At 42.1% G+C, this 25,852-nt stretch overlaps 1 protein-coding gene across 4 annotated transcripts in view; it reads left to right on the top strand.

The window, feature by feature from the left end:
- The window catches only part of atp8a1 (ATPase phospholipid transporting 8A1), a 160,562-nt gene that overhangs the window by 19,906 nt on the left and 114,804 nt on the right, over positions 1 to 25,852 (top strand). For 2 of the 4 annotated variants that reach the window (XM_058396947.1, XM_058396946.1), the window contains exons 2-7: positions 157 to 271; positions 13,570 to 13,669; positions 20,874 to 20,972; positions 22,973 to 23,018; positions 23,148 to 23,188; positions 25,248 to 25,321. In XM_058396947.1, the coding sequence (XP_058252930.1) occupies positions 157 to 271; positions 13,570 to 13,669; positions 20,874 to 20,972; positions 22,973 to 23,018; positions 23,148 to 23,188; positions 25,248 to 25,321 (475 nt within the window). The remainder of the gene's footprint in view (positions 1 to 156; positions 272 to 13,569; positions 13,670 to 20,873; positions 20,973 to 22,972; positions 23,019 to 23,147; positions 23,189 to 25,247; positions 25,322 to 25,852) is intronic. The other 2 variants (XM_058396948.1, XM_058396945.1) reach the window with 1 other exon arrangement.

Below are 25,852 nucleotides of genomic sequence, written 5' to 3'. Positions count from 1 at the left end.
AGTGAACTTCTCCTTTAATCACACGCTTGAAAGTGAGGAAGTCTGTTTCCTGGTGTGTGAAAACATTTCCCGAAGATTTCCTGTTCACTGAGAATTGTGTTTTTCTTCTTGATTATGAACCTGTAACGTGACGCGTGTTTCTCACTGCCGTTTCAGGATACGAAAAGACCGAGGACGCGTCAGAGAAGACCTCTCTAGCTGACCAGGATGACGCTCGACTGATCTTCATTAATCAGCCTCAGTTTACGAAGTTCTGCAGTAACCGGGTCAGGTACGACAGAGCCGGATCAGTGGAACACGTGGTCCTGACCTCAGGATGTCAGGCTTATTGTCTTCTCTGGAAAATAAAAATAAACAGCAGTAAATGAGCCATTTAGGAGAATGCTTCATCGTTCCCAGAGGAAGAATAATGTAGTGTAGTGTAATGTGCAATTCTGAGCAGTTAGGATTGAGCTGTGGCTGTAGTGTTCTCTCACTGACTCCAACTCGCAGCTTGTTTAGATCAGGAAAGGGTTAAATACTGACTGTTTTTGTCCACACTAACACACTGCACTGCAGCACAGAGAGTGAGAGAGAGCGAGAATAAAACAGATGGAGAGAGAGAGAGAGAGAATAAAACACAGAGAGAGAGCACGAGAGAACAAAACACAGAGAGAGACAGAGAGAGAGAGAGACAATAAAACAGAGAGAGACAGACAGTCAGACTGACTATATTGTTAGAGAAAGAATGAAACACACGGAGTGGGAAAGAGCAACGGAGAGAGACAGGCGGACGGAGAGTGAGGGAGACAGAGACAGAGAGTGAGGGAGACAGAGACAGAGAGTGAGGGAGACAGAGACAGAGAGTGAGGGAGAGAGAGAGACGAAGAGACAAACTGATATACAGTTAGAGAAAGAAAGAGACAGAGACAGACGGACAGACTGATATATAGTTAGAGAAAGATTGAGAAACAGTGTGAGAGAGAGAGAGCGCGAGAGAACAAAACAGAGAGAGAGACAGAATAAAACAGAGAGAGACAGACAGTCAGACTGACTATATTGTTAGAGAAAGAATGAAACACACACAGAGTGGGAAAGAGCAATGGAGAGAGACAGACAGGCGGACAGAGAGTGAGGGAGAGACAGACAGAGAGTGAGGGAGAGAGAGAGAGACAGACAGAGAGTGAGGGAGAGAGAGACAGACAGAGTGTGGGAGAGAGAGAGACGAAGAGACAGATATACAGTTAGAGAAAGAATGAGTCAGAGAAATGGAGAGACAGAGACAGATGGACAGACTAATATATAGTTAGAGAAAGATTGAGAAACAGTGAGAGAGAAACAGAAAGAGACAGACTAAAATACAGTTAGAACAAGAATGAAACCGAGAGAGAGGGAGAGAGAGAGAGAGAGAGAGAGAGAGAGAGAGAGAAACAGAAAGAGACAGACTAAAATACAGTTAGAACAAGAATGAAACAGAGAGAGAGAGAGAGAGAGAGAGAGAGAGAGAGAGAGAGAGAGAAACAGCAAAACAGACAGACTGATGTATTGTTAGAGAAAGAATGAAACACAGAGTGAGAGAGAAATGGAGAGAGACAGACAGATGGAGAGTGAGGGAGAGAGAGAGACGAAGAGACAGACTGATATACAGTTAGAGAAAGAATTAAACAGAGAGAGAGACAGAAACAGAGAGAGAGACAGAAACAGAGAGAGAGACAGACAGACTGATATACTGTTAGAGAAAGATTGAGAAACAGAGAGACAGAGAAAAACAGAAAGAGACAGACTAAAATACAGTTGAATACAAAGAATGAAACGGAGAGAGAGAGAGACAGACAGATGGAGAAAAACAGAGAGACAGACTGATACAGTGTTGGAGAAAGAATGAAACGGAGAGAGAGACAATTAGAGAGAGAGAGAGAGGCACAGCATGACAGATGGAGAGCACCACAGGCAGAAAAAAACGGAGCTTCAGATGGACAAAGAGAGACAGACTTGGCGAGAGAAAGACAGACACACGCAGAAACACAGACAGACAGAAACACAGACAGACAGACAGAAACACAGATCATCAGTGTTTACCCTCAGACACACAGCCCTGCCTCTGCAAACTCATCGTGCTTTAAACAGCACACACACACGCACGCGCTTACATACATGCTTACACACACGCTTACACACGCATGCTTACACACACACGCGCGCGCTTACACACAGATGCTTACACACACACACGCGCGCGCTTACATACATGCTTACACACACACGCTTACACACACTTACACATGCTTACACACACACGCTTACACACGCACACACATGCTTACACACGCACGCTTACACACGCACGCTTACACACACGCACTTACACACAGATGCTTACACACACACACACACACGCGCGCTTACATACATGCTTACACACACACACGCTTACACACACGCACACACATGCTTACACACACACACACATGCTTACACACACACACATGCTTACACACACACGCTTACACACACACACACACATGCTTTCACACAGGGAGAAAAGCAGCATTTTAGTAAGGTGTGTGAAGGTGTGCTGTGGCACAAGAACATCAGGAGATCATGTGACTGAACAGAATTAGAACCTGAGAAATATTTGCTAGCTTATTTAATTTTCACACAATCACATCTCCACCATCACATCTCCTCTTTTAAATACTGAACTGTTTAAGTGTGAATGATTTTGGTAATTTGTGTTGGACAAAAGTGATAAAACATGCAAGAGCAAACACACACACACACACACACTGCTGTGCAGGTGAGATTTTATTTTTGTCTGCTCTGAGGCATCACCTTCATGAGATGAAGAGTGTGGGATCTCGCACCTCCTGCTTCACGGCTTAAAGAACAGCACTGCAGCTCTGTCTGATTTCAGCTTCACATGCAGAGCAGGACAGGAGAGTCTATTAACATTTTATTTTTTATCATCGTTGACTCTGTTGGGTTTGAAGTGTGCATGGTAGGATATCCTAGTCTAAAAATATTGACACATTTATATAAATTTATCAAATTATTGTATTTTAAATTTTTGTATTTATTAAAATTTAAATTAAATTAAATTCATTTTATGTAATTTAATTTTATTTAATTGTATGTCATTTAATTTGATTTAATACAATTTTATTTATCTATTTTATTTTATTTTATTTTATTTTTATTTATTTAATTTTGTTTATTTATTATTTTCCTTCACAGTTTGGTCCAGGTCTAGTTTGTCCTTGGTCAGGAATTCCGTCATAATAAATGTCTATACCAAATTTTGAACTATAGATCTATGTATAAATAGCCTATCTGACATTTAATAAATAGATGATTAATTCTTAATTAACGTTTAGAGAGCGTGTTTTGTTTTGTGTTGTTTTGTTTTGTGTTTTGTGGTGTTTTGTTTTAATTTAATTTATTTTAGGTTTTTCACCACTCGTTTTTGGAGAAACTACTATCAGACAATATCATGTTATTTTGTTTTATTTTAATAATCTAAAATAATTGATCTCTCTCTCACACACACACACACACACATTGTGTAGAATAATTTGGAAAAAATTAGTAACTTATTTTATTTTAGCAATACAGTACAACTCCACTGCTTTCTCAGTGTGCTGCTGTTTATGGAGATTGTTTTATTCAGTAATGAATCAGATCAGTTTAAGAATGAGTCACTTAGATGAACGAATCGTTGTCATTTTCTGCCACACTGAGATTAGATGCGTGAAAACCAAATGTTCTTGAGGCAAAGAGTAGGATCCTGACTCCGATTCTCCCTCGTGTGTTCACTGGGGTAGGCTGAATGGGAAATAATACTGAACGAATCATTTAACTGAACACACCCAAATGATTCAAATCACTTAATAAATGACTCTTTTTTTTTTTTTCGTTTCCAGGCTCGTTTCACTTCGCCTCCTAGTTTAAATATTGTGTCCCACTGTTACTTCATATCTATACATTCAGAGTTATTATCTCTCACGCTGAACACACACCTCGAGTTCCCCTGTCGTGATAAAAGCCTCTTCTCCTTTCAGTCTGCTGACAAATGTTTCATATCCTCTAGGGTGAGTCTTGTAGTGTGAGCACTTCTACAACAGCCTGAGAGGAAGCACTATTCTAAACACAACAATATTTCATATATATATATATCAATACCAATCAGGCATAACATTATGACCACTGAGAGGTGCCGTGAATAATACTGATGATCATCTCACCATGGCACCTGTTAGTGGGTGGGATATATTAGGCAGCATGTGAACATTTTGTCCTCAAAGTTGATGTGTTAAAAGCAGGAAAAATGGACAAGCGTAGGGATTTGAGTGAGTTTGACAAGGGACAAATTGTGATGTCTAGATGACTGGATCAGAGCATCTCCAAAACTGCAGCTCTTGTGGGGTGTTCCCGGTCTGCAGTGGTCAGTATCTATCAAAAGTGGTCCTAGGAAGGAACAGAGGTGAACCAGCGACAGGGTCATGGGCGGTCAAGGCTCATTGATGCATGTGGGGGAAGGAAGGCTGGACCGTGTGATCCGATCCAAAAGACGAGCTACTGTTGCTCAAAGTTAATGCTGTTTCTGATAGAAAGGTGTCAGAATACACAGTGCATGACGGGTCAGGGCTATTTTGGCAGCAGAAAGGGGGACCAACACAATATTAGGCACGTGGTCATAACGTTATGCCTTCTTCGAAAATGTGTGGAATAGAGAAGTTTTCATCACTGCTGTATTGGTGCTGATTTATTCAGTGTGTCTGTGACTGAGCTGCAGTTTCTGTGCCCCTGTAAGGAGGATAAAACCAGTTCAATGTGTGTAGTAAAGTGCACCTACAGTACAGTGTCTCTAAACCGCAGCAGCACTGACGCACTCCGTACCTGTACCGCAGTGTCTAATACACCGCCAACTCGATGTAGACGTAATGCATGAAAAAGGAGATTAGCCGCAGATACAGTGCAGTTTATTTTCCGTTCCTCTGCTTCGGTCTTCTCTGCTGTAAATAAAGCAGGAGCGATAACAGGTCAGGTCTGGACGAGCGTCTTCTATCAAGCCAAGTTAGCGTTCACGTTCCTGCTGCGTGACTGACTGGGGAGCTCCGTTTCCTTTCTTATTAATTATTCATTCATTTGCTTATTTATTTATTTATTTTACACCCCGCAGCAGACACACACACACACACGCACTCACAGGTTTGCGGCTGAACTGCCCTCTGAAGCATGATCTGCTCACCTGGAACTTTTTTTTTTTCCATTTTGCCAGGAAACATTTTGTAGATCTGGAATTCTCGGTTAGATTTCCTGCCTTTGGAATTGAAGTGAATGTGTGAAGCAGGTGGAAATTCACACAGACACTACCTTCACTGTGTTGTTTGCAGGGGCATTAGCTCAGTAAATGTGCAGGAAGGAGTGTGTGTTTATATTTGTGTGTGTGTATGCGTGTGCACATGAAGGGGAGTGTGTTTGTGTGCGTGTATGCGTGTGCGCATGAAGGGGTGTGTGTGTGTATTTGTGTGTGTGTGTGTGTATGCATGTGCACATAAAAGGGGTGTGGATGTGCAGATGTGTTTGTGTGATGTGTGTTTAAAAACTGTTGCAGTAAAATGACTTTTTATAATCTTTACATAATAAAAATCTCACATTTCAGTAGTAATTAATTTTGTGTAGTTTCATCTAACTGACTCCTGTGTTGCTTGGTAATATATACAGCAGGTAAAATAAGTATTGAACACGTCGTCATTTTTCTCAGTAAATGTATTTGTAAAGGTGCTATTGACATGAACTTTTCACCAGATGTTGCAGTCCAGATGTTGCAGTCCACACATGCAAAGAAATCAAACCGTAGATGTCCATAAATTAAGTTATGTGTAATAATGTGAAATGGCACAGGGAAAAGGGACAAGGACAAAGTATTGAACACATGAAGAAAGGGAGGTGCAAAAAGGCATGGAAAGCCAAGACACCAGCTGAGATGGATACATGGATGGATGGATGGATGGATGGATGGATGGATAGATAGATAGATAGAAATTGTCATTGCAAAATACAGGTACATGGCAAAGAAATGCGTATGAATTGTAATTAGAAAGCAATCCTGCCCCTGGTCAGTGCAAAATATCAGCTGATTCAGTCCCAAATGACGGCCTGTAAAAAGGTGTCTCATTACCAAGGACTTGCACAAGAAACATCTCATGATAGGGTAAATGCAAAGAGCTCTCTCAAGACATTTGCAATCTTATTGTTGCTAAACATACTCATGCACTGGTTATAGAAGCATTTCAAAACTTCTGAATGTTCCAGTGAACAGTGTTGGGGCCATAATCTGGAAGTGGAAAGAACATCATTTCACTTGTGGAGAGCTTCAGAAACACCTGGAATTAGCAGGAACAATTGTTTCAAAGAAAACATTAAGTAATGCACTTAACCGCTGTGACCTGTATGCACACTCAACACGCAAGACTCCATTCCTGAAGAAAAAGCATGTTGAAGCTTGTTTAAAGTTTGCTGCACAACATTTGGACAAGCCTGTGAAATACTGTGAGAATATAGTCTGGTCAGATGAGACCAAATTATACACCATGTTTGGAGGACAAATGGCAGTGCACATCACTCCATAAGCACCAGACCAACCAGGTGGGAACATCATGGTGTGGGGCTGTTTTTCAGCAAACGTTACTAGCAAACTTCATATAACTGAAGGAAGGATGAAAGGAAAAATGTACCTAGACATTCTTGATAAAAATCCGCTGCAGTCTACCAGGATGATGAAAATGAAACGAGGGTGGACGATAGACAGGGAAGACGATGATCCCAAACACACAGCCAAGGAAACTCTCACTTGGTTTCAGAGCAAGAAAATAAAGCTGCTAGAACGGCCCAGCCAATCACTTGACCTGAATCCAATTGAAAATCTATGGAAAGAACCTAAAGGTCCGAGTTCATGGAAGAGGCACACAAAACCTTCAAGATTTGAAGAGTGGCCAGGGGTCCCCTAAAAGCGGTGTCTGATTTTTAAGAAGAGCTGAGGGCAAGAAGCCTTTATTATCGCCACACATACATTACAGCACAGAGGAATTTTTTTTCTTTACGTATCCCAACTGAGGAAGTTGTGGTCAGAGTTCAGGGGCAGTTATGATACAGCACCCCTGGAGAAGAGCAGATTAAGGGCCTTGGTCAGTTGCCCAGCAGTGCAGCTTGGTGGTGCTGGGGCTTTAACCTCTGATCAACAACCCAGAGCCTTAACCACTTGAACCCCCATACCCCATGATTGACATGTAAAGCAACCGATCACAGATCGTTTTGTTCAGCATCATATTTGGGTGCGTGGAACTTATAAGTCGATGTCCTTGTAAAAACAGACCGGCATACAACTATAGATCGTTCATTTAAGAAGGATGTGTAAATTAATCAGTGTGTTCTGCGAACTTGACATCAATTGGAAAATCCAGCATTTTCCAGGATCCTCATATAAGGCGAAGTGGTCAGAAGGTTATGAGTTCGAATCCCAGGTCCTGAGCTCCTGATCAAGGCTCTTTAAACCCCTGTTGTATAAAACGAGATGAAAAGTCGCTCTGGATGAGGGCATCTGCCGAAATGCTATAAATATAAATGTAAAAACTCATTGTCACAGCTGTGAACATGACATCTTCCTTCTTCCATGAGGGAATTAGAGCATCACAACAGCTTTGTTTCCAAGCAGACTGTTAAAAAACATAACGCACGTCTCATGGAACATATCCTGTGGATTCCGGCCAATCAGATGATGGCTTTGAAACTCCTGAAGCATTTTCAATTTTGTTTAGACAACATCTTGTTTGTGGGTGTCGCGTCTGGGACTGGTGTAGAGTTAGCTAGTGTATAGGAAATGGCTAGACCTGTGTGTGTGTGTGTGTGTGTGTGTGTGTGTGTATAGAGTGTTCAGATGGCAGCTTGTCGGACTCGATCTTGTTGGAATGTTGATGCATGCTGGAGGGGCACTCGGGGTCCCTGGCGGAGTGACCAGGCCAAATGCCGCCTTCAGCATCAGAGTGCTGAGCACAGCACTTCACACTGCCATGGACATGTGTGGAGTAGCATTACGATCATCTCACACACACACACACACACACACACACACACACGCTTGCTATGTAAAGAAACTTGCAAACACTGTATAAAGGAATCATACCCACACACCTCGACCTGTATCCTGTGTGCTCTTGAGACATGAGAAGCGAGTGTGTGTAAGCACCAACAGGCCACAGCTTTCTCTCCATTAAATAATGCAGCACTTGTAACTAATCCACCCCCGTGGCCGAAAATTGACCAGCGATTAAGCTAGTCAAGTCATACCACTCTGTGACAACACTCGCGCTCGGTACGAGTCCTCTCATGTTTTACATGCAAGAGTGAAAACAAACTGGAGCTGCTGAGGCTATACAGATGCCAGACCTGCAGGTTTACTGAGTGATATCGAAAGCAAGTGATGGGTTAAAAACGGAAATTATTCCACCGATATATTTAAGCTGCTCTGGAGAAAACTTTTAGGTAGCACTGGTATAAGCACATTATAATCCTACTACTGTACACTGAGAAGAAGTCATTTTACATGGAAAAAGCCAGAGACTAAGTGAAAGCTTCCGAACTATAGATAGGTCTAAGTATTGAGACTTAATGGAATTTTTTATGTTCAAATCACAGTGAAATTATAATAATATTATTAGAACTATAAGGGAATAACTTAAAGGAGTATAAGAAACAAGTACTACTGGAAATGAGTCTACACTTAAAGGAAGTCTAAAAGTGCCCAGAAAATATGAAAGGTTCTACATTTATTGTGAGGTAAGGAATTTGTGAGGTAAGGTGAAGATGACCCATGAGCCCGGGTCGAGAGCTCAGAAGGTGGGCGGGGCTTCTAAATGGTATATCGATTCAAATGAGAGGCTTTCAAAACATCTGCTCAAATTATTCCAAAATTCATATTCCGGTGATCTCATTTCCTGTTTTATCGAGGCAGGAATTTCCTGCTTTTCTGCTGTATGTTGGCGTGTTCTGATGTTGAATTGCGGAGCTCCTATGCAAAACGCGCTAAAAAAGGTTAGAAGGTTCTGCTAACATCACTGAATATCGCAGCAGTGTAGAGATGATTTAAAAGGACATTCAGGTCATCACAAATATCATATTATAATGAAATGTTTTGTGTGTGCGCCTTTCTGTTTTGATCCACGTTCCTTATTTACTGCCCACACACCCAACACAGTGAAAGACCTACAGTGTAAAAGGCAAACTATTCAAGTGTCAAGCAGAGCTTCGACCTTTCCTACGGCACCACATCCATGCTGCATGGTCATTTAACACAAAAAGCTTCTATTTCGTAAGTAAAAAAGGAATAATGCTAGAAAGTTTAGTGGGTCAGATTAATGATGAGGTCAGTATGTAGGCTAGTGATTTAATACAGTTTAGCTAGAGATAATGACTTATTGTGTCATTATTTGAAATCTTTGCCATTGCGGACATTTTGGGTCAATGTTACTAAAATGGAAGAATTGTTCGATTGGTAGTCGCTGTTCTTATAAATTAGAATTAATAGTTCGAATAAATTAGAACTGTTGATATTTAGTGATATTTATGATATATTTAGTGATCACATGGGTGTGTGCGCAATATGAAAAAAAAATTTTATTTACCAAAAAATAAATGGGGGAAAAAATGATTTATTTATTTAATATAAAATGTAATGTTTTTTATTTGTAGAAAAATATGAAAAAGATTTAATGAGAAATCTGTAAAAGAAAAATTTTGATGTTAAGAAAGATGTTATTTAATATTAATATCAGGATATCCACAATGTCTCCGAAAAGCATGTTATCTCAGCCTCCATGTTACAACATCATCATCTCTGACTGTGAATTTTTAGGTTTCAGCAGCAGATGATTTTCTCTGCACACATTCAGCTGGATTTTATAACCCTTTCTGTTCCCTCTGGTCATGAACCCTCACGGTACACAGGCTGTTTGAGCATGGGCACAGAGCTGCGCTGGGCGTGTCTGTTCTGAGATCAGCTTTACACCGCACGGCTGTGGGTTTGTTAAAGTAGCACGAGTGCTCTGGTCTGGTGTCGGTTCAGCAGATGATCTGGAATCAGTGGTCACTTCATCAAGAACAATGCTGTACGATATAACGCAACAATTCAGTGGTCAGGTTGTGGAGCCGGAAATGAGAAACCGGTCACTAGGTGGAGTTTTGTGGGTGCCTAGAGAATCGTTTTCGGCGAAGGATTTGTTATACACGAGACGGAGAGATGGATAAAAAAGGAAAGAGAGATAGAAAGAGTGAGGAGGAACAGAACGTCTCGGCTCTAGCTCTGGATGTGGCTCTGTGTGTTCATGTTAGCTCGCGGCCGTGCCTCTTCTGAGTAAATGCTGGGGAACGGCCAGAAAAAGGAGAAAGATCAGAGTAAGCCGAGCTCTTGCCAGAACTTTCCATCTCACATTGTGCTGCTAATTGGCTGCCGCCCGCTTTTGTCTGATAGTGATCTCTGAAAGCCGAATCCATGAAGCACAGACAATAAGAGGGGTGCTATCACTTTTCACTCACTCCCGGATATCTCGTAGTGACACAAAGAGTATAGCTGTTGCGTTCCATCATGTTGCTTTAAACAGTTTTAATGCATTTTTGATCAGTCATGCACAACAGAGCAGTGCATTAAATCATGCTGATGCACATCAAGAGCTCTGTTCAGGTTCATAGCAGTCATGAGGATGTGGGGAAGATGCGAATGTGACTAAAACGGGAGCGTTCGAGATCGGAATAATGTCTTCTGTAGCCTCAAATTTTTCTTCATGGCTAACACAAGCGAACCTTATCGTGGTCTTCTGCGGTCGTAACCTGTACGGGTCAAGGTTCGACATGTTGTTGTGCATACTGAGATGCTTTTCTGTTTGAGGGTGGAGCTAAAAATCACAGCATTGTTTTCATTTAGTAGAATTTGTTCCTAACCGTGACTCGATTGCGCCATGACACCTCAGGTTTGCAAAATGGTCCTTCGATCAGATCTGCTGTAATTCTCTTGATATTAACGAGTCCACCTTGGCATGATTTCCCGAGTCAGTATTAGCGTACATTTCACGCAGATGTTGTCTTATCTTGAGGCAATCAAAGAAATCTTGCGCTGTGTAAACCTCGGACCTGCTGTAGTGTGTGAAAAGGCTTATGCAAAGCGTCTAAACCTGCTTATGTAAAGTCTGTTACTCAAAATGTTCTCATACCTTACATCCTACGCTCTAGGACTAAACTATACCCTTCCTTGGAATCTTTTTCATATCCTCTAGCCTCCTATGCAGATTTTGTTTTGTAATGTGAATAAACACCCACCAGCTACTTTATTAGGAACATCTATACTCCTTCATGCAGTTCACACACAGCAGGGCAATGCGTTAAATTATGCAGATTTGCAATAAAAGTTCAGTTCACGTTCACGTCAATCATGAGAATGGGGAAAATGTGACTGAATCTGGACAGATTGGAAAAGTTTTAGATTCCTGATCCTGGCTGATGGGAGCGAAGGCCAGTGCTGCTGATGTAAACTCAATGTTTAAGATTCCCAGCATCTCAGTTGTAAAGGTTATTTGTGTTTTCGTAGTCTTCCTGTCCTGGCCATTTTATTGAAAATCTAAAGAGATTCAAAAGACTGAGATTTTCAAACTTGCCAATTTCACTGTAAAATCCAAAGACCATATTTTTTCCCCTCACCCGGCAGATCAGATAGTCGCCTGGGTGTTCCTAATAAAGTGACCATGGCGTGTAGTTTACCTTTTAAAAAAAATAAATGATGGCTCCAGGGTTGTAACTTTTAATTAGTTTTTAGAGGAAGGCTTTGTAGGGACACTACATGCACCTTCCCAGATAACGGATACACACTACATGTACAAAAGGGGCACATTTAATACCAAGATTCATGAATATGAATAACCTGGAAGATGTGTAGGACGTGCTAGAAAAGATTACAGAGAAAACCTGTTTGGAAAAATGAACTGTGATCTGGAAATCTGGATGCGTCTTGTGTCGGTCACTTTGCGGGTCAGCTTAAATCTTGGGGGGCGGAGCTTCATAAATGTGGGTGGGAAAGGGAGTGTGAGTGAGTTCAAGCAGTAAAAAAAAAAAAGGTTGAGGTTGAACTTATCCACCCTTCTTGGTGGGGGGGAATGATTAATCTTACTTTTAATGCAGCTTTTAATGTTTGGGAATATGACCAGTGTTAAGCGATAAATCCACAGCACCTATAATTCACCTCTCAAGTGTAACTGATAAAGAAGAATCTCTTATGGTCAGTATTGATGGCGACACATCAGAGCACCAATGAGGCTGATGATGGTGAGTATATGAGATGATAAAGATGACCGGGTGTCAGTGAGCCGCTGTGTAAACAGGCTTGTGAGGGGGTACAGGGTTTATATATATCACCCCATAATGCACTGCACTGCCTGCCCACTCCCTAATGTGGGCATAAATCACACAAGAGCCTGATGGAGTCTGTGCCAAGCTCCTACCACCATAACTCACTCTTTTACCTCTCTCTCTCTCTCTCTCTCTCTCTCCCTCTCTCTCTCTCTCTCTCTCTCTCTCTCATTTGGTGCCGGTCCAACCCTGATTACGCACTGAGTTATTTACTCCACACACCCTGTCTGTGTTTCCTTTCCTCTCTGGTCATTCTGCATATATCTCTGTCCCTAGTAGAGTTGTTATTGGGTGGTGGTGGTGGTGGTGTGGGTGAAGTTGATTATTACTGAGGGATTGGTTGGATTTTTTTTTTTTTTTGGAGTGTAGTCTGGTATGGTTGGACAAAATGGCCGTTAATATCATAATAAATTACATGAACAACTCTTTTCTGATAGCATCACACATATAATCAGACAGGGAAACAGTCCAGAATGCTTAAGAAGCTATTATAAATGGCCACTAATTAGCACTGTGCGTATCGAGTGGAGCTAATTGTTGTTCTATATACCGTTAGTTTTATAATCCTCTGTGTATGTGGATCTTTCCTTTCATTTTTGCACAGTTTTGTCTTTAGCCATTAGCCACACACTAGCTAGCTCAGCCACGTTACACTCCGATACACATGAAGCCAAATTCTGCATCATTTAGAACTGCTGCTCCTGATAGAACTGATAGATCTGCCCTCTTCCACATTCATGAGCTCACAGAAGCCCATGATTGGCTAGCATCACTCTGATTGACAGGTGAGATAATCACGACATCCCTCCCACCCAGAGTCCATGGCCAGTTTTGCTTTCTTCGCTGGCTGTGGCATTGTCAGGCTCCAATGTTATTAAACTCCCTTCAATATTGTGAATGTTTTGTTTCTGTTGCGCCGAGAAGCCCAGCGATATTACTTTTGTGCAAACCTTAAAGTGCTGATGCTTATATTTGCTATCATGAAACTTTTTATCTGTAGGGTATTATATGATCTAATATTCTGGTCATATTTTCTACCACAGTGATGGACCACAGTGTAGAGATTTTCTTATTGTTTGCTTTGCTTTCAGTGTCTCCTGCTGTAATCTGACTCAGCCGTTACTCTGTTTCCTCCTCCAGCACGGCGAAGTACAACGTGCTCACTTTCCTGCCGCGGTTCCTCTACTCACAATTCAGAAGAGCTGCCAACTCCTTCTTCCTGTTCATCGCCCTGCTGCAGGTAAAACCCGCATCGCCAGAATCGAGCATTACATCATGACATTAGATAATCAGCTGTCTTTGCCTCACCTTGCTCTGGACAGAGGCCTCAGATCCATGCTGTAATGCTGGCGTAGCTGAACTTTGGATGAACCAAGCAGACTTCCAGCTGCTCACCTTTTCCACTGATTAAACTGGCTAGATTAAAGGGGAAAACACTACCATTTTGTGATTAAGTGTCTTAGTAAGGTGTAAGCTACCAGAACAGCTTCAGTGCTCCTTGGTTTAGATTCTCTGGAACGGTACTGGAGGGGCAGTGGTAGCTTAGGCTCTTGATCAGAAGATCAGGGTTCAAGCCCCAGCAATGCCAAGCTGCCATTGTCGGGCAAATGAGCAACCCTCTCTTCTCTAGGGCTGCTCTATCACAGCTGCCTCTGCACTCTGACCCCAACTTCCTCAGCCGGGATATGCGAAGAAACGTATTCCACTGTGCTCTAATGTATGTGTGGCGATAATAAAGGCTTCTTCTTCTTTCCCTTGTCGTGGTGCTGATGGTGAATAGCACTGTCTAACACTGCTCTCCAAATGTTCAGCTGGGTTGAGATTTGGTGGCTGGAGGCTGCAGAGCATGATTTACATCCTCATTTTTATTCATTACACCATTCATTAGAGCCATCAGTGAGCCCTGAACACACCATCCCCATCAGGATAGAACCATTTCCTCGTAACATGAAGCTGATTAGTCTGAAGGACTGGGAACTCTTTCCTGTATGTGGGCATGTTGAGACATGCCAACAAAATGAATGAATGAATAAATAAATGCCCCCTAGCATAACTACCATGAATTTTCCTTTTAATATGCCCTTTTGTCTGTATATTTTGTCTCTCCTTTTAGTTCAGTTTAATTAAGTTTTGGTTTTTAACAGCTGTAGTCACACACTATAGATACTTTAGGGAGAGGGAGACCAAGAAAGAGAGAGAGTGACCAACAGAGAGAGAGAGAGAGAGAGAGAGTGACCGAGAGAGAGATAGAGAGAGAGTAACCGAGAGTGAGTGAGAGAGAGCAAAAGGAGAGAGAGGGGAGAAGTATAATGATAGAGAAAGTGAGAGAGAGAGAAGAAGAGAGAGTGCGAGAAAGGGATGAAGAGAGAGAGAGAAAGATAGGGATATAGGAGAAGTAGAGAGAGAGAGAGAGAGGGGGAGGGAGGAGTATAAAGAGAGTGAGAGAGGGATATAGGTGAAGGGGAGAGAGGGATATAGGAGAAGTATAAAGAGAGGGTGAGAGAGATGTAGAAGTATAAATAGAGAGAGAGAGGGATATAGGTGAAGTAGAGAGAGAGATATAGGTGAAGTAGAGAGAGAGAGAGAGGGATATAGGAGAAGTATAAAGAGAGAGAAAGAGAGAGAGAGGGATGTAAGTGAAGTGGAGGGAGGGATATAGAAGTATAAAGAGAGAGAGGGGGATATAGGAGAAGTATAAAGAGAGGGTGAGAGAGAGATGTAGAAGTATAAATAGAGAGAGAGAGGGATATAGGAGAAGTATAAAGAGAGAGAGGGATATAGGAGAAGTATAGAGAGAGAGAGAGAGAGAGGGATATAGGTGAAGTAGAGAGAGGGAGAGAGATATAGGAGAAGTATAAAGAGAGAGAGGGTTATAGGAGAAGTATAAAGAGAGAGAGGGTTATAGGAGAAGTATAAAGAGAGAGAGGGATATAGGAGAAGTATAGAGAGAGAGAGAGGGATATAGGTGAAGTAGAGAGAGGGAGAGAGATATAGGAGAAGTATAAAGAGAGAGAGGGTTATAGGAGAAGTATAAAGAGAGAGAGGGTTATAGGAGAAGTATAAAGAGAGAGAGGGTTATAGGAGAAGTATAAAGAGAGAGAGAGGGATATAGGTGAAGTAGAGAGAGTGAGAGAGGGATATAGGAGAAGTATAAAGAGAGAGAGGGATATAGGAGAAGTATAGAGAGAGAGAGAGAGAGAGGGATATAGGTGAAGTATAAAGAGAGAGAGGGTTATAGGAGAAGTATAAAGAGAGAGAGAGGGATATAGGTGAAGTAGAGAGAGTGAGAGAGGGATATAGGAGAAGTATAGAGAGAGAGAGAGGGATATAGGTGAAGTAGAGAGATGGACAGAGAGATATAGGAGAAGTATAAAGAGAGAGAGAGGGATATAGATGAAGTAGAGAGAGTGAGAGGGATATAGGAGAAGTATAAAGAGAGAGTGAGAGAGGGATATAGAAGTATAAAGAGAGAGAGAGGGATATAGGAGAAGTAGAGAGAGAGAGAGGGAGAGATATAGGTGAAGTATAAAGAGAGGGAGAGAGAGGGATATAGGAGAAGTATAGAGAGAGAGAGGGGGATATAGGAGAAGTATAAAGAGAGAGAGAGATGGAGGGATATAGGAGAAGTATAAAGAGAGAGAGAGATGGAGGGATATAGGAGAAGTATAAAGAGAGAGAGCGAGATGGAGGGATATAGGAGAAGTATAAAGAGAGAGAGCGAGATGGAGGGATATAGGAGAAGTATAAAGAGAGAGCGAGATGGAGGGATATAGGAGAAGTATAAAGAGAGAGAGAGATGGAGGGATATAGGAGAAGTATAAAGAGAGAGAGAGAGATGGAGGGATATAGGAGAAGTATAAAGAGAGAGAGAGATGGAGGGATATAGGAGAAGTATATAGAGAGAGAGAGATGGAGGGATATAGGAGAAGTATATAGAGAGAGAGAGATGGAGGGATATAGGAGAAGTATAAAGAGAGAGAGAGATGGAGGGATATAGGAGAAGTATAAAGAGAGAGAGTGAGATGGAGGGATATAGGAGAAGTATATAGAGAGAGAGAGATGGAGGGATATAGGAGAAGTATAAAGAGAGAGAGAGATGGAGGGATATAGGAGAAGTATAAAGAGAGAGAGAGAGAGATGGAGGGATATAGGAGAAGTATAAAGAGAGAGAGCGAGATGGAGGGATATAGGAGAAGTAGAGAGAGAGAGAGGGAGAGATATAGGTGAAGTATAAAGAGAGGGAGAGATGGAGGGATATAGGAGAAGTATAAAGAGAGAGAGAGAGAGGGATATAGAAGTATAAAGAGAGAGAGAGGGATATAGGAGAAGTAGAGAGAGAGAGAGGGAGAGATATAGGTGAAGTATAAAGAGAGAGAGAGAGAGATGGAGGGATATAGGAGAAGTATAAAGAGAGAGCGAGATGGAGGGATATAGGAGAAGTATAAAGAGAGAGAGAGATGGAGGGATATAGGAGAAGTATAAAGAGAGAGTGAGAGAGGGATATAGAAGTATAAAGAGAGAGAGAGGGATATAGGAGAAGTAGAGAGAGAGAGAGGGAGAGATATAGGTGAAGTATAAAGAGAGAGAGAGATGGAGGGATATAGGAGAAGTATAAAGAGAGAGAGAGATGGAGGGATATAGGAGAAGTATAAAGAGAGAGTGAGAGAGGGATATAGGAGAAGTATAAAGAGAGAGAGAGAGATGGAGGGATATAGGAGAAGTATAAAGAGAGAGAGAGATGGAGGGATATAGGAGAAGTATAAAGAGAGAGAGAGATGGAGGGATATAGGAGAAGTATAAAGAGAGAGAGAGATGGAGGGATATAGGAGAAGTATAAAGAGAGAGAGAGAGAGATGGAGGGATATAGGAGAAGTATAAAGAGAGAGAGAGAGAGATGGAGGGATATAGGAGAAGTATAAAGAGAGAGAGCGAGATGGAGGGATATAGGAGAAGTATAAAGAGAGAGAGCGAGATGGAGGGATATAGGAGAAGTATAAAGAGAGAGAGAGATGGAGGGATATAGGAGAAGTATAAAGAGAGAGAGCGAGATGGAGGGATATAGGAGAAGTATAAAGAGAGAGAGAGATGGAGGGATATAGGAGAAGTATAAAGAGAGAGAGAGATGGAGGGATATAGGAGAAGTATAAAGAGAGCGAGATGGAGGGATATAGGAGAAGTATAAAGAGAGAGAGAGATGGAGGGATATAGGAGAAGTATAAAGAGAGAGAGAGATGGAGGGATATAGGAGAAGTATAAAGAGAGAGAGCGAGATGGAGGGATATAGGAGAAGTATAAAGAGAGAGAGCGAGATGGAGGGATATAGGAGAAGTATAAAGAGAGAGAGCGAGATGGAGGGATATAGGAGAAGTATAAAGAGAGAGAGAGATGGAGGGATATAGGAGAAGTATAAAGAGAGAGAGAGAGATGGAGGGATATAGGAGAAGTATAAAGAGAGAGAGAGATGGAGGGATATAGGAGAAGTATAAAGAGAGAGAGAGATGGAGGGATATAGGAGAAGTATAAAGAGAGAGAGAGATGGAGGGATATAGGAGAAGTATAAAGAGAGAGAGAGATGGAGGGATATAGGAGAAGTATAAAGAGAGAGAGAGATGGAGGGATATAGGAGAAGTATAAAGAGAGAGAGATGGAGGGATATAGGAGAAGTATAAAGGGAGAGAGAGATGGAGGGATATAGGAGAAGTATAAAGAGAGAGAGATGGAGGGATATAGGAGAAGTATAAAGAGAGAGAGAGAGAGATGGAGGGATATAGGAAAAGTATAAAGAGAGGGAGAGATGGAGGGATATAGGAGAAGTATAAAGAGAGAGAGCGAGATGGAGGGATATAGGAGAAGTATAAAGAGAGAGAGAGATGGAGGGATATAGGAGAAGTATAAAGAGAGAGCGAGATGGAGGGATATAGGAGAAGTATAAAGAGAGAGAGAGATGGAGGGATATAGGAGAAGTATAAAGAGAGAGCGAGATGGAGGGATATAGGAGAAGTATAAAGAGAGAGAGAGATGGAGGGATATAGGAGAAGTATAAAGAGAGGGAGAGATGGAGGGATATAGGAGAAGTATAAAGAGAGAGAGCGAGATGGAGGGATATAGGAGAAGTATAAAGAGAGAGAGAGATGGAGGGATATAGGAGAAGTATAAAGAGAGAGAGATGGAGGGACATAGGAGAAGTATAAAGAGAGAGCGAGATGGAGGGATATAGGAGAAGTATAAAGAGAGAGAGAGATGGAGGGATATAGGAGAAGTATAAAGAGAGAGCGAGATGGAGGGATATAGGAGAAGTATAAAGAGAGAGAGAGATGGAGGGATATAGGAGAAGTATAAAGAGAGAGAGAGATGGAGGGATATAGGAGAAGTATAAAGAGAGAGAGAGATGGAGGGATATAGGAGAAGTATAAAGAGAGAGAGAGATGGAGGGATATAGGAGAAGTATAAAGAGAGAGAGAGATGGAGGGATATAGGAGAAGTATAAAGAGAGAGAGAGAGAGATGGAGGGATATAGGAGAAGTATAAAGAGAGAGAGAGATGGAGGGATATAGGAGAAGTATAAAGAGAGAGAGAGAGATGGAGGGATATAGGAGAAGTATAAAGAGAGAGAGAGAGAGAGAGAGAGATGGAGGGATATAGGAGAAGTATAAAGAGAGAGAGAGATGGAGGGATATAGGAGAAGTATAAAGAGAGAGAGAGATGGAGGGATATAGGAGAAGTATAAAGAGAGAGAGAGATGGAGGGATATAGGAGAAGTATAAAGAGAGAGAGAGAGAGATGGAGGGATATAGGAGAAGTATAAAGAGAGAGAGAGATGGAGGGATATAGGAGAAGTATAAAGAGAGAGAGAGATGGAGGGATATAGGAGAAGTATAAAGAGAGAGAGAGATGGAGGGATATAGGAGAAGTATAAAGAGAGAGAGAGATGGAGGGATATAGGAGAAGTATAAAGAGAGAGAGAGATGGAGGGATATAGGAGAAGTATAAAGAGAGAGAGAGATGGAGGGATATAGGAGAAGTATAAAGAGAGAGAGAGATGGAGGGATATAGGAGAAGTATAAAGAGAGAGAGAGATGGAGGGATATAGGAGAAGTATAAAGAGAGAGGATTGTGAAGCGCAGGTGGTTGGTGTGTCTGTTCTCTCAGCTGTCAATGCAGTGACCTTGAACACGCAGCTGAGCCTCTGAAGAGAGAAAGAGCACAGTGGACACAGTGAGCACCAGGACCATGTCACTGCTGGTCAGCTAAACCCATTAAGCCCGAGTTTTAACCGAAGGCACACAGCGAACCTCCCTCTTGTCATTTTGATCCACGGACCGCAAGGTTTCCGTTTCCTGTTTGTTACTGAATGTCATTAGAGTACGATGCTATCGGTCATCTCTCCTGTTTTCGGTGCATGTATTTCCACATCATTCATCACTAGATACTCTACAGAACAGAGTTTATTACACATCACAGAGATTACATTATGATACGCATCACAGTGTTGGATGTTTAACTGAGGTCAGATGGATTATAATGAATATATTTAATGGTTTTGTGGATCACAAGTTCCAGCTCCATCACTGCTGTAATGTTCTTTTGTCTTAGCTGCAAATGATGCTAATATGTTCAGCAGTGAAAATGATGCAGTGTTCTGTAGGGGTGGGTAATGTGATTTAAAAAAAATATGATCGCATTATACTAAAAGACATTTACACAACACACATTAAGGGTGGACAAGTCATAGTCATTAGCTAGTCAACCAGGCGTGTGTGTGTGTAAAGGTAAAGTATTGAGTTAAGAGTTCTTTTTTCCAAGGTTGTTGAACAAAAAATTATTTATTATTATTATTATTATTATTATTATTATTATTATTATTATTATTATTATTAATATTAATTAGTTAATTAATTAATTAATTCAATTATTTTTATTATTCTATTCTATTTATTATTTTTTATGTAGTGAAATCATGAGACATCAATTGAAATAATTGGATTTATTTTGTATCAGGGACGAACATCAACCCCGCCCCTAACCTAAAACAATTTTATTTTTTCCCCCCTTCATCTGGTCCTTTCTGTGCGTAAAAGTTTATGTTCGCATTCTTATCCATGGAGGTTAACAGCGAGCTCCGTGAAGCACTGCACCGATAGACTGATGCTTACTTGCTGACCTGTGCTCACGCATCACTCCTCCAGCCTGTCAGATTACTGCTTAACGGCCTGCTCTCGGGTCACTCTTCTCACCTCCTGTTGACAAATTACATGTACACACACACACAGAGAACTCGAGGAGAAGCATGTTTTTCCACCAAGCTTGCTAGAAAAGAGAGCATGATGAAGGACACGGTCTTTTATTCGCCACTAAGTCACTGGAAATGAGAAATTCACACAGGCTACAGAGACGGTGTCTGTCCTCGGTCAATGTTAACGCATGTGCTTACGTGTGCATTTCAGCAAATTCCAGACGTTTCTCCGACCGGACGTTGGACCACGCTGGTGCCGTTGCTCTTCATCCTGGTGGTGGCAGCGGTGAAGGAGGTGATCGAGGATCTGGTGAGATGCTGGCTGTTTTTTATTCTGCTTCATTACTATATACTATATGTGTGATGCTGTATGTTTTCTGTATGATGGTGTGCTTGGAATGGCTTTATCGGTCATATTTAACCCTTTTTACCAGTCCACTGGCGTTCATTTGCACTGGCAGAATGGAAATTATAAAATTTCTGTGTGAGATGTGTGTTTTTCCCTCTTCTGGGATACGCAGAGTTTTAGAAAATGGCTTCAGATTTTAACTGCTTATGAACGAGCACTTGGGGCATCTCAATGGGTTTGATATCATTTACTTTCAATTAAGATTGAAATTGCTGATCTCCAAACAGTCCCACATCATCACTGAGACTCTGGATCCTTCTGAGCAGTTAGATGATCGCTCCACACCAGATCCTGCGGTCAGTCCAGCCCAGCACAGCATATTAAACCTCTTCTGATAGGCAGTGTGATGCACCTTAGGGAAAATCCCACTCCTACAATCCCACTCCTATTCCCATCACTGTTTCTCAAAGAAACAATCAACCGAGTATATTTACATCATCTTTGCCTATGTCATGTGATTCATTTCCTATCTACAAGCTAAAATATAAAAAATGTTTCAGAATTAAAGTGGATCTGGAGTGCTTGGTCATAATCTGGCCTGTCATGTTTCTGTGTCTGTCTGTGCTTCTCAAACAAAGACATGGCTCACAAACCCTTGGGCGATTTCTCACACACACACATACACACACACACACACACGGACCGACAGACTGACAGAAATGCTTAGAGAGAGACGTACTCAGAGAGAGAGAGAGAAGAGTACACACTCTGGGAGACTGAGAATAAAAGAGAGTAAAGAAGGAAGGAAGGAAGAAAGTGTACAGAAGGGGAGGGAGAGAGAGAGTTCTCAGCACTGCAGTAGTGTCTGGAAGAAGATGAATGGGCTGTGAGAGGGGGGTCTAACTTTTGACTTTTCCATGCGCAGCAAGTGAAGAAGCCATGTGATTCAGAATATTCATTAAGCTCTGCAATAGCAGGCAGGGGGCAAGGATTCCATACAACCGAGAGAGAGAGAGAGGGAGAGGCAGAGGGAGATGGGGTGGATGAAAGACAGAGATGGGGAGAAAGTGAGCAAGAGAGAGGAGAAACAGAGACTTATTGGAGAGAGGGAGATATAGGAAGAGCGAAAGCGAGGGAGAAATGGGGAGAGTGAAAGGGACGGCGGTGGGAAGAATAAGAGAAGAGATGGGAAAGGAGAGAAACAGAGGTTTGCAGAGGGGGAGAGAGAGAGAGTTGGGGGAGAAGAGAGAAAGACGGGGAGAGAGAGAGGTGGGAAGAGTGAAATAGAGAGGGAGAGAGAGGTGGGAGGAAAGAGAGAGGAGAGGGAGAGCTGGAGACGGGGGGGTAGATGGGGAGAGAGAGAGAGTTGGGGAGAGTGGGAAGATGGGGACAGAGAGAATTGGGGAGAGGGAGAGAGGATGAAAGAGCTGCTCCCATGGCAACCTGTGGTAATTAGAAAGCTCTCAGGGTGGAATGAGAGGGAGCAGAAATGTTACTTCAGTCTCCTCCATCCTCCCTGCCTCAGTTCCCCCCCCAATCCACACCACTGCAGAGAGTCTGAGCTGCGTACCGTGTGTAAAAAGCTGTGCTTCATCACGTTCACGCTTGGTCGCTTCCACCCAATTTCATTCATTTCCAAAGAGAAGCTCCACGGCCATTTTAAAGCAATCTGAGTCAGCGTTTCTGAACATTGTAACAGGGGTAAGATCACTCAGGATGATACGACTGTATCGTACAAACCGAATGAATGGATAAATAAAACCAAATAATGCTGAGGAGAGGTGAACGAACACAAACGGATGGCAGGCTGATCCGAGAGGCACAGAAATATACAACCCTGTGTGAGCAAGGCATCTCCATAGAGCTTCTCTCACCGCCGTTTATACAGCCGGTCCCAACACGTCTCACTGCAGCTCTTTAGTGTGGGTTTTAACGTTTGTTTTTAAACGTCTCATTTACAGAAACGCCACAAAGCAGACAGTGTTGTGAACAAGAAAGAGACGCAAGGTAAGACTGTGTATATTAATGTGTTTCAGATTTCTACTACGACTTTCATATTATGGTGTCATAGGATAAAATAAAGCTAATTCTCTCTCTCTCTCTCTCTCTCTCTCTGTATTTACATTTCATTCTCAGTGCTGAGAAATGGAGCCTGGGAGATTGTTCACTGGGAGAAGGTACTGCATCTCAGCCACCGGTGTCCATCATAAATAAACAGAGATGTTTCTAGGAATTCAGAGAGAGAAGAAGGAAGAGAGAGAGAGAGAGAGAGAGCGTGGCGTGACGTCTATTCTTTATTATTTTGCCCATTCTTTCTGTGTCCGTCTTCACACAGGTCACAGGACCCTAATGAGGCCGCCGCATGTATGCGGTTACCATAGCAACCGTGCTATACCTGCTATGGGAAGGCGACGTGTTTTAGCGCACACTCCTAAACAGAAATGTAATTAGTATGTTGAAGGTTCACCAATAGAAATAATCCGGGACACGGATGAGGTTATTATTAGTTTCAGATGACACTCATTGTGTACAAACCTCCTAGCAGTGCAGCGCTCTAATGGTAACCGTTATTACTCCAACATTTTAAACCTAATGTATTTTGTAGTTTATGGGCATTTTACCATAGACAGTCATTTCTGCACATTCCTCTGCACTGAGAATAGAAAACCTGGTTACTTGAGGGCGTTTGTTAAATATATAGCCGTCAGTATACATTATTTCAAATCTATACAACTCCCCTTTTTTTTTTTTCCAGAGGTGGAACTAGTTTTTCCTGAGGTTATAATTTGTGGTTATTTATCAACTGAGCCCTTAGTTTCACTGTAGGGAAAGCTTCCAGCACCTCTGGAAGAATATTCTTTCATGTTTATGTTCTAGCGCTATACAGCATAACCACTGGGGTTTTGAATTTACATTATATAATGTATATATTAGGAATAGCCTCCTGGTAGTCCAGCGGCAGGATCCCGTGCTCTCTTTACCACGGCCTGGGTTCGATTCCCAGGCAGAGCGTGGGAGAGTCAACTCTCAGTGCAGGGTCCCAAGCCTGGATTAAAATGGGAGGGTAGCGTCCAGCGTAAAACCTGTACCAAATCGAAACATGCGGACCAGATGATCCACCATGGCGAACCCAAACATGGAGCAGCTGAAAGAACAGCAATATTTTTTTTTCCTTTTCATTTCATTGTCTGTACCGCTTATCCGATCTATCCTCGGGTCACGGGGAGCCTGTGTCTATCTCAGGTGTCCTGATCAAGGCAGGATACATCCTGGATGGAGTGCCAACCCATCGCAGGACACACACACACACACACACTCATTCACTCACGCAATCACACACTACGGGCAATTTAGAGACTCCAATCAGCCTAGAAGCATGTCTTTGGACTGTGGGAGGAAACCGGAGCACCCGGAGGGAACCCCCCAAGTACGGGGAGAACATGCAAACTCCACACACACAGTGAGCGGGAGCGAGACTCGAACCCTGGACGCTGGAGGTGTGAGGCGAATTTGCTAACACAACAATATATATTAGGAATAAAATATGACCAGACATGCCGTAATAGGAAACTGATCATCATTGTGGTGTGATGTGGAACACAATGGCGTTATTTAACAATGGCAGCTTTACGGCTTTGAAGCGCGTCGTACCTCTTCTACCACAAGAATGCCCCAGTTTTTTATCAGTCACCATTGAATTCTCAAATCTGATTCATTTTTATCTGAGAGTAGCCCCATCTGTAACATTAATGATTGGGTAAATCCATTGAAGGTTTTATATTAATGCCTTGGATCTAGTTCATCATTGTTGCTATAGCAACAACTCATTCACAGGGTCTTGTATGAGGGAAGATTCACGTAAACTAAGCCTAATAATAAACGTCCAAAAAAATGTGTTTTTACAAAATCATGTCATTGTTGATGTGGAGAAGCAGAGGAGTGTGTGCTTCCTGGTTTTTCTGTAACAGGAAGCACACAGCAGGTATATCAAACTTAGCCGTCTGTTTGATTTATAACCTGCTAAGAAGGGTTTTTTTTTCTTGTTTTTCCCTCCAGCGGTGTTAAATAAGATGATTAGACTTGTATACTCGGACAGAGTAATATGTTTCTTCCTAAACCTCTCGAAATATGCGTCACTCCAGGCCACCTGGCTTACAATATTTTCTTTCTCCCCACATCATACACCTGATACTTTAACATAACCTTGTGTATTAATAACTAGTGTGTTTCTTACAGGTAGTGGTGGGGGATATAGTTAAAGTAAATGGCAAAGATTACGTCCCTGCAGACACTATACTGCTGTCCTCCAGGTAGACACGTGCACACTGGTACCATCAGAGACACGTTACCTCCCCCTTATCATGATCAGACACCCTGTGAAAGGAAGTGAGGCGTACTCTAAACAATACTATACAGTACAAAGATGATCATTACAAGAGTATTAGATTAATGTAACTATATGTAGGTTTTGAAGCTCAGTTTGCAGTGGTTGGTTGGTGATGAGATGACCTCCTGACCGTACCGCTCGAAGCCACACTTCCTTCACAAGGTGTTCTGCCACTGAGTAACACTCTCAGGACATGTCTACGTTTGCGTTTCTTTCTCAAAATCCATTCGTCAACCTGCTCTAAATCTGGACAAGTCCTCATTCCTGCTAGCATCAAGGCAGATTTATGGGTCCGTCCCTGATTTATTTTGTGTAGCTCACGCAAGCTGTATAACAGCTTTGGCCCAGTCCAGAGACGGCGTGTTATTTATCGGCTTGGCGTTTTTGAGATTTTGAGAACGAAACACGGGGCTGGACGTCGTGTTTTCCTTCCTCTGTACAAATTAAAACGTGT

The sequence above is a fragment of the Hemibagrus wyckioides genome, linkage group LG08 (genome assembly GCF_019097595.1).
Source record: "Hemibagrus wyckioides isolate EC202008001 linkage group LG08, SWU_Hwy_1.0, whole genome shotgun sequence".
Classification (NCBI taxonomy): domain Eukaryota; kingdom Metazoa; phylum Chordata; class Actinopteri; order Siluriformes; family Bagridae; genus Hemibagrus; species Hemibagrus wyckioides.
The sequence above is the reverse complement of the archived record's forward strand: the minus strand, read 5'-3'. Positions and strand labels throughout refer to the sequence as shown.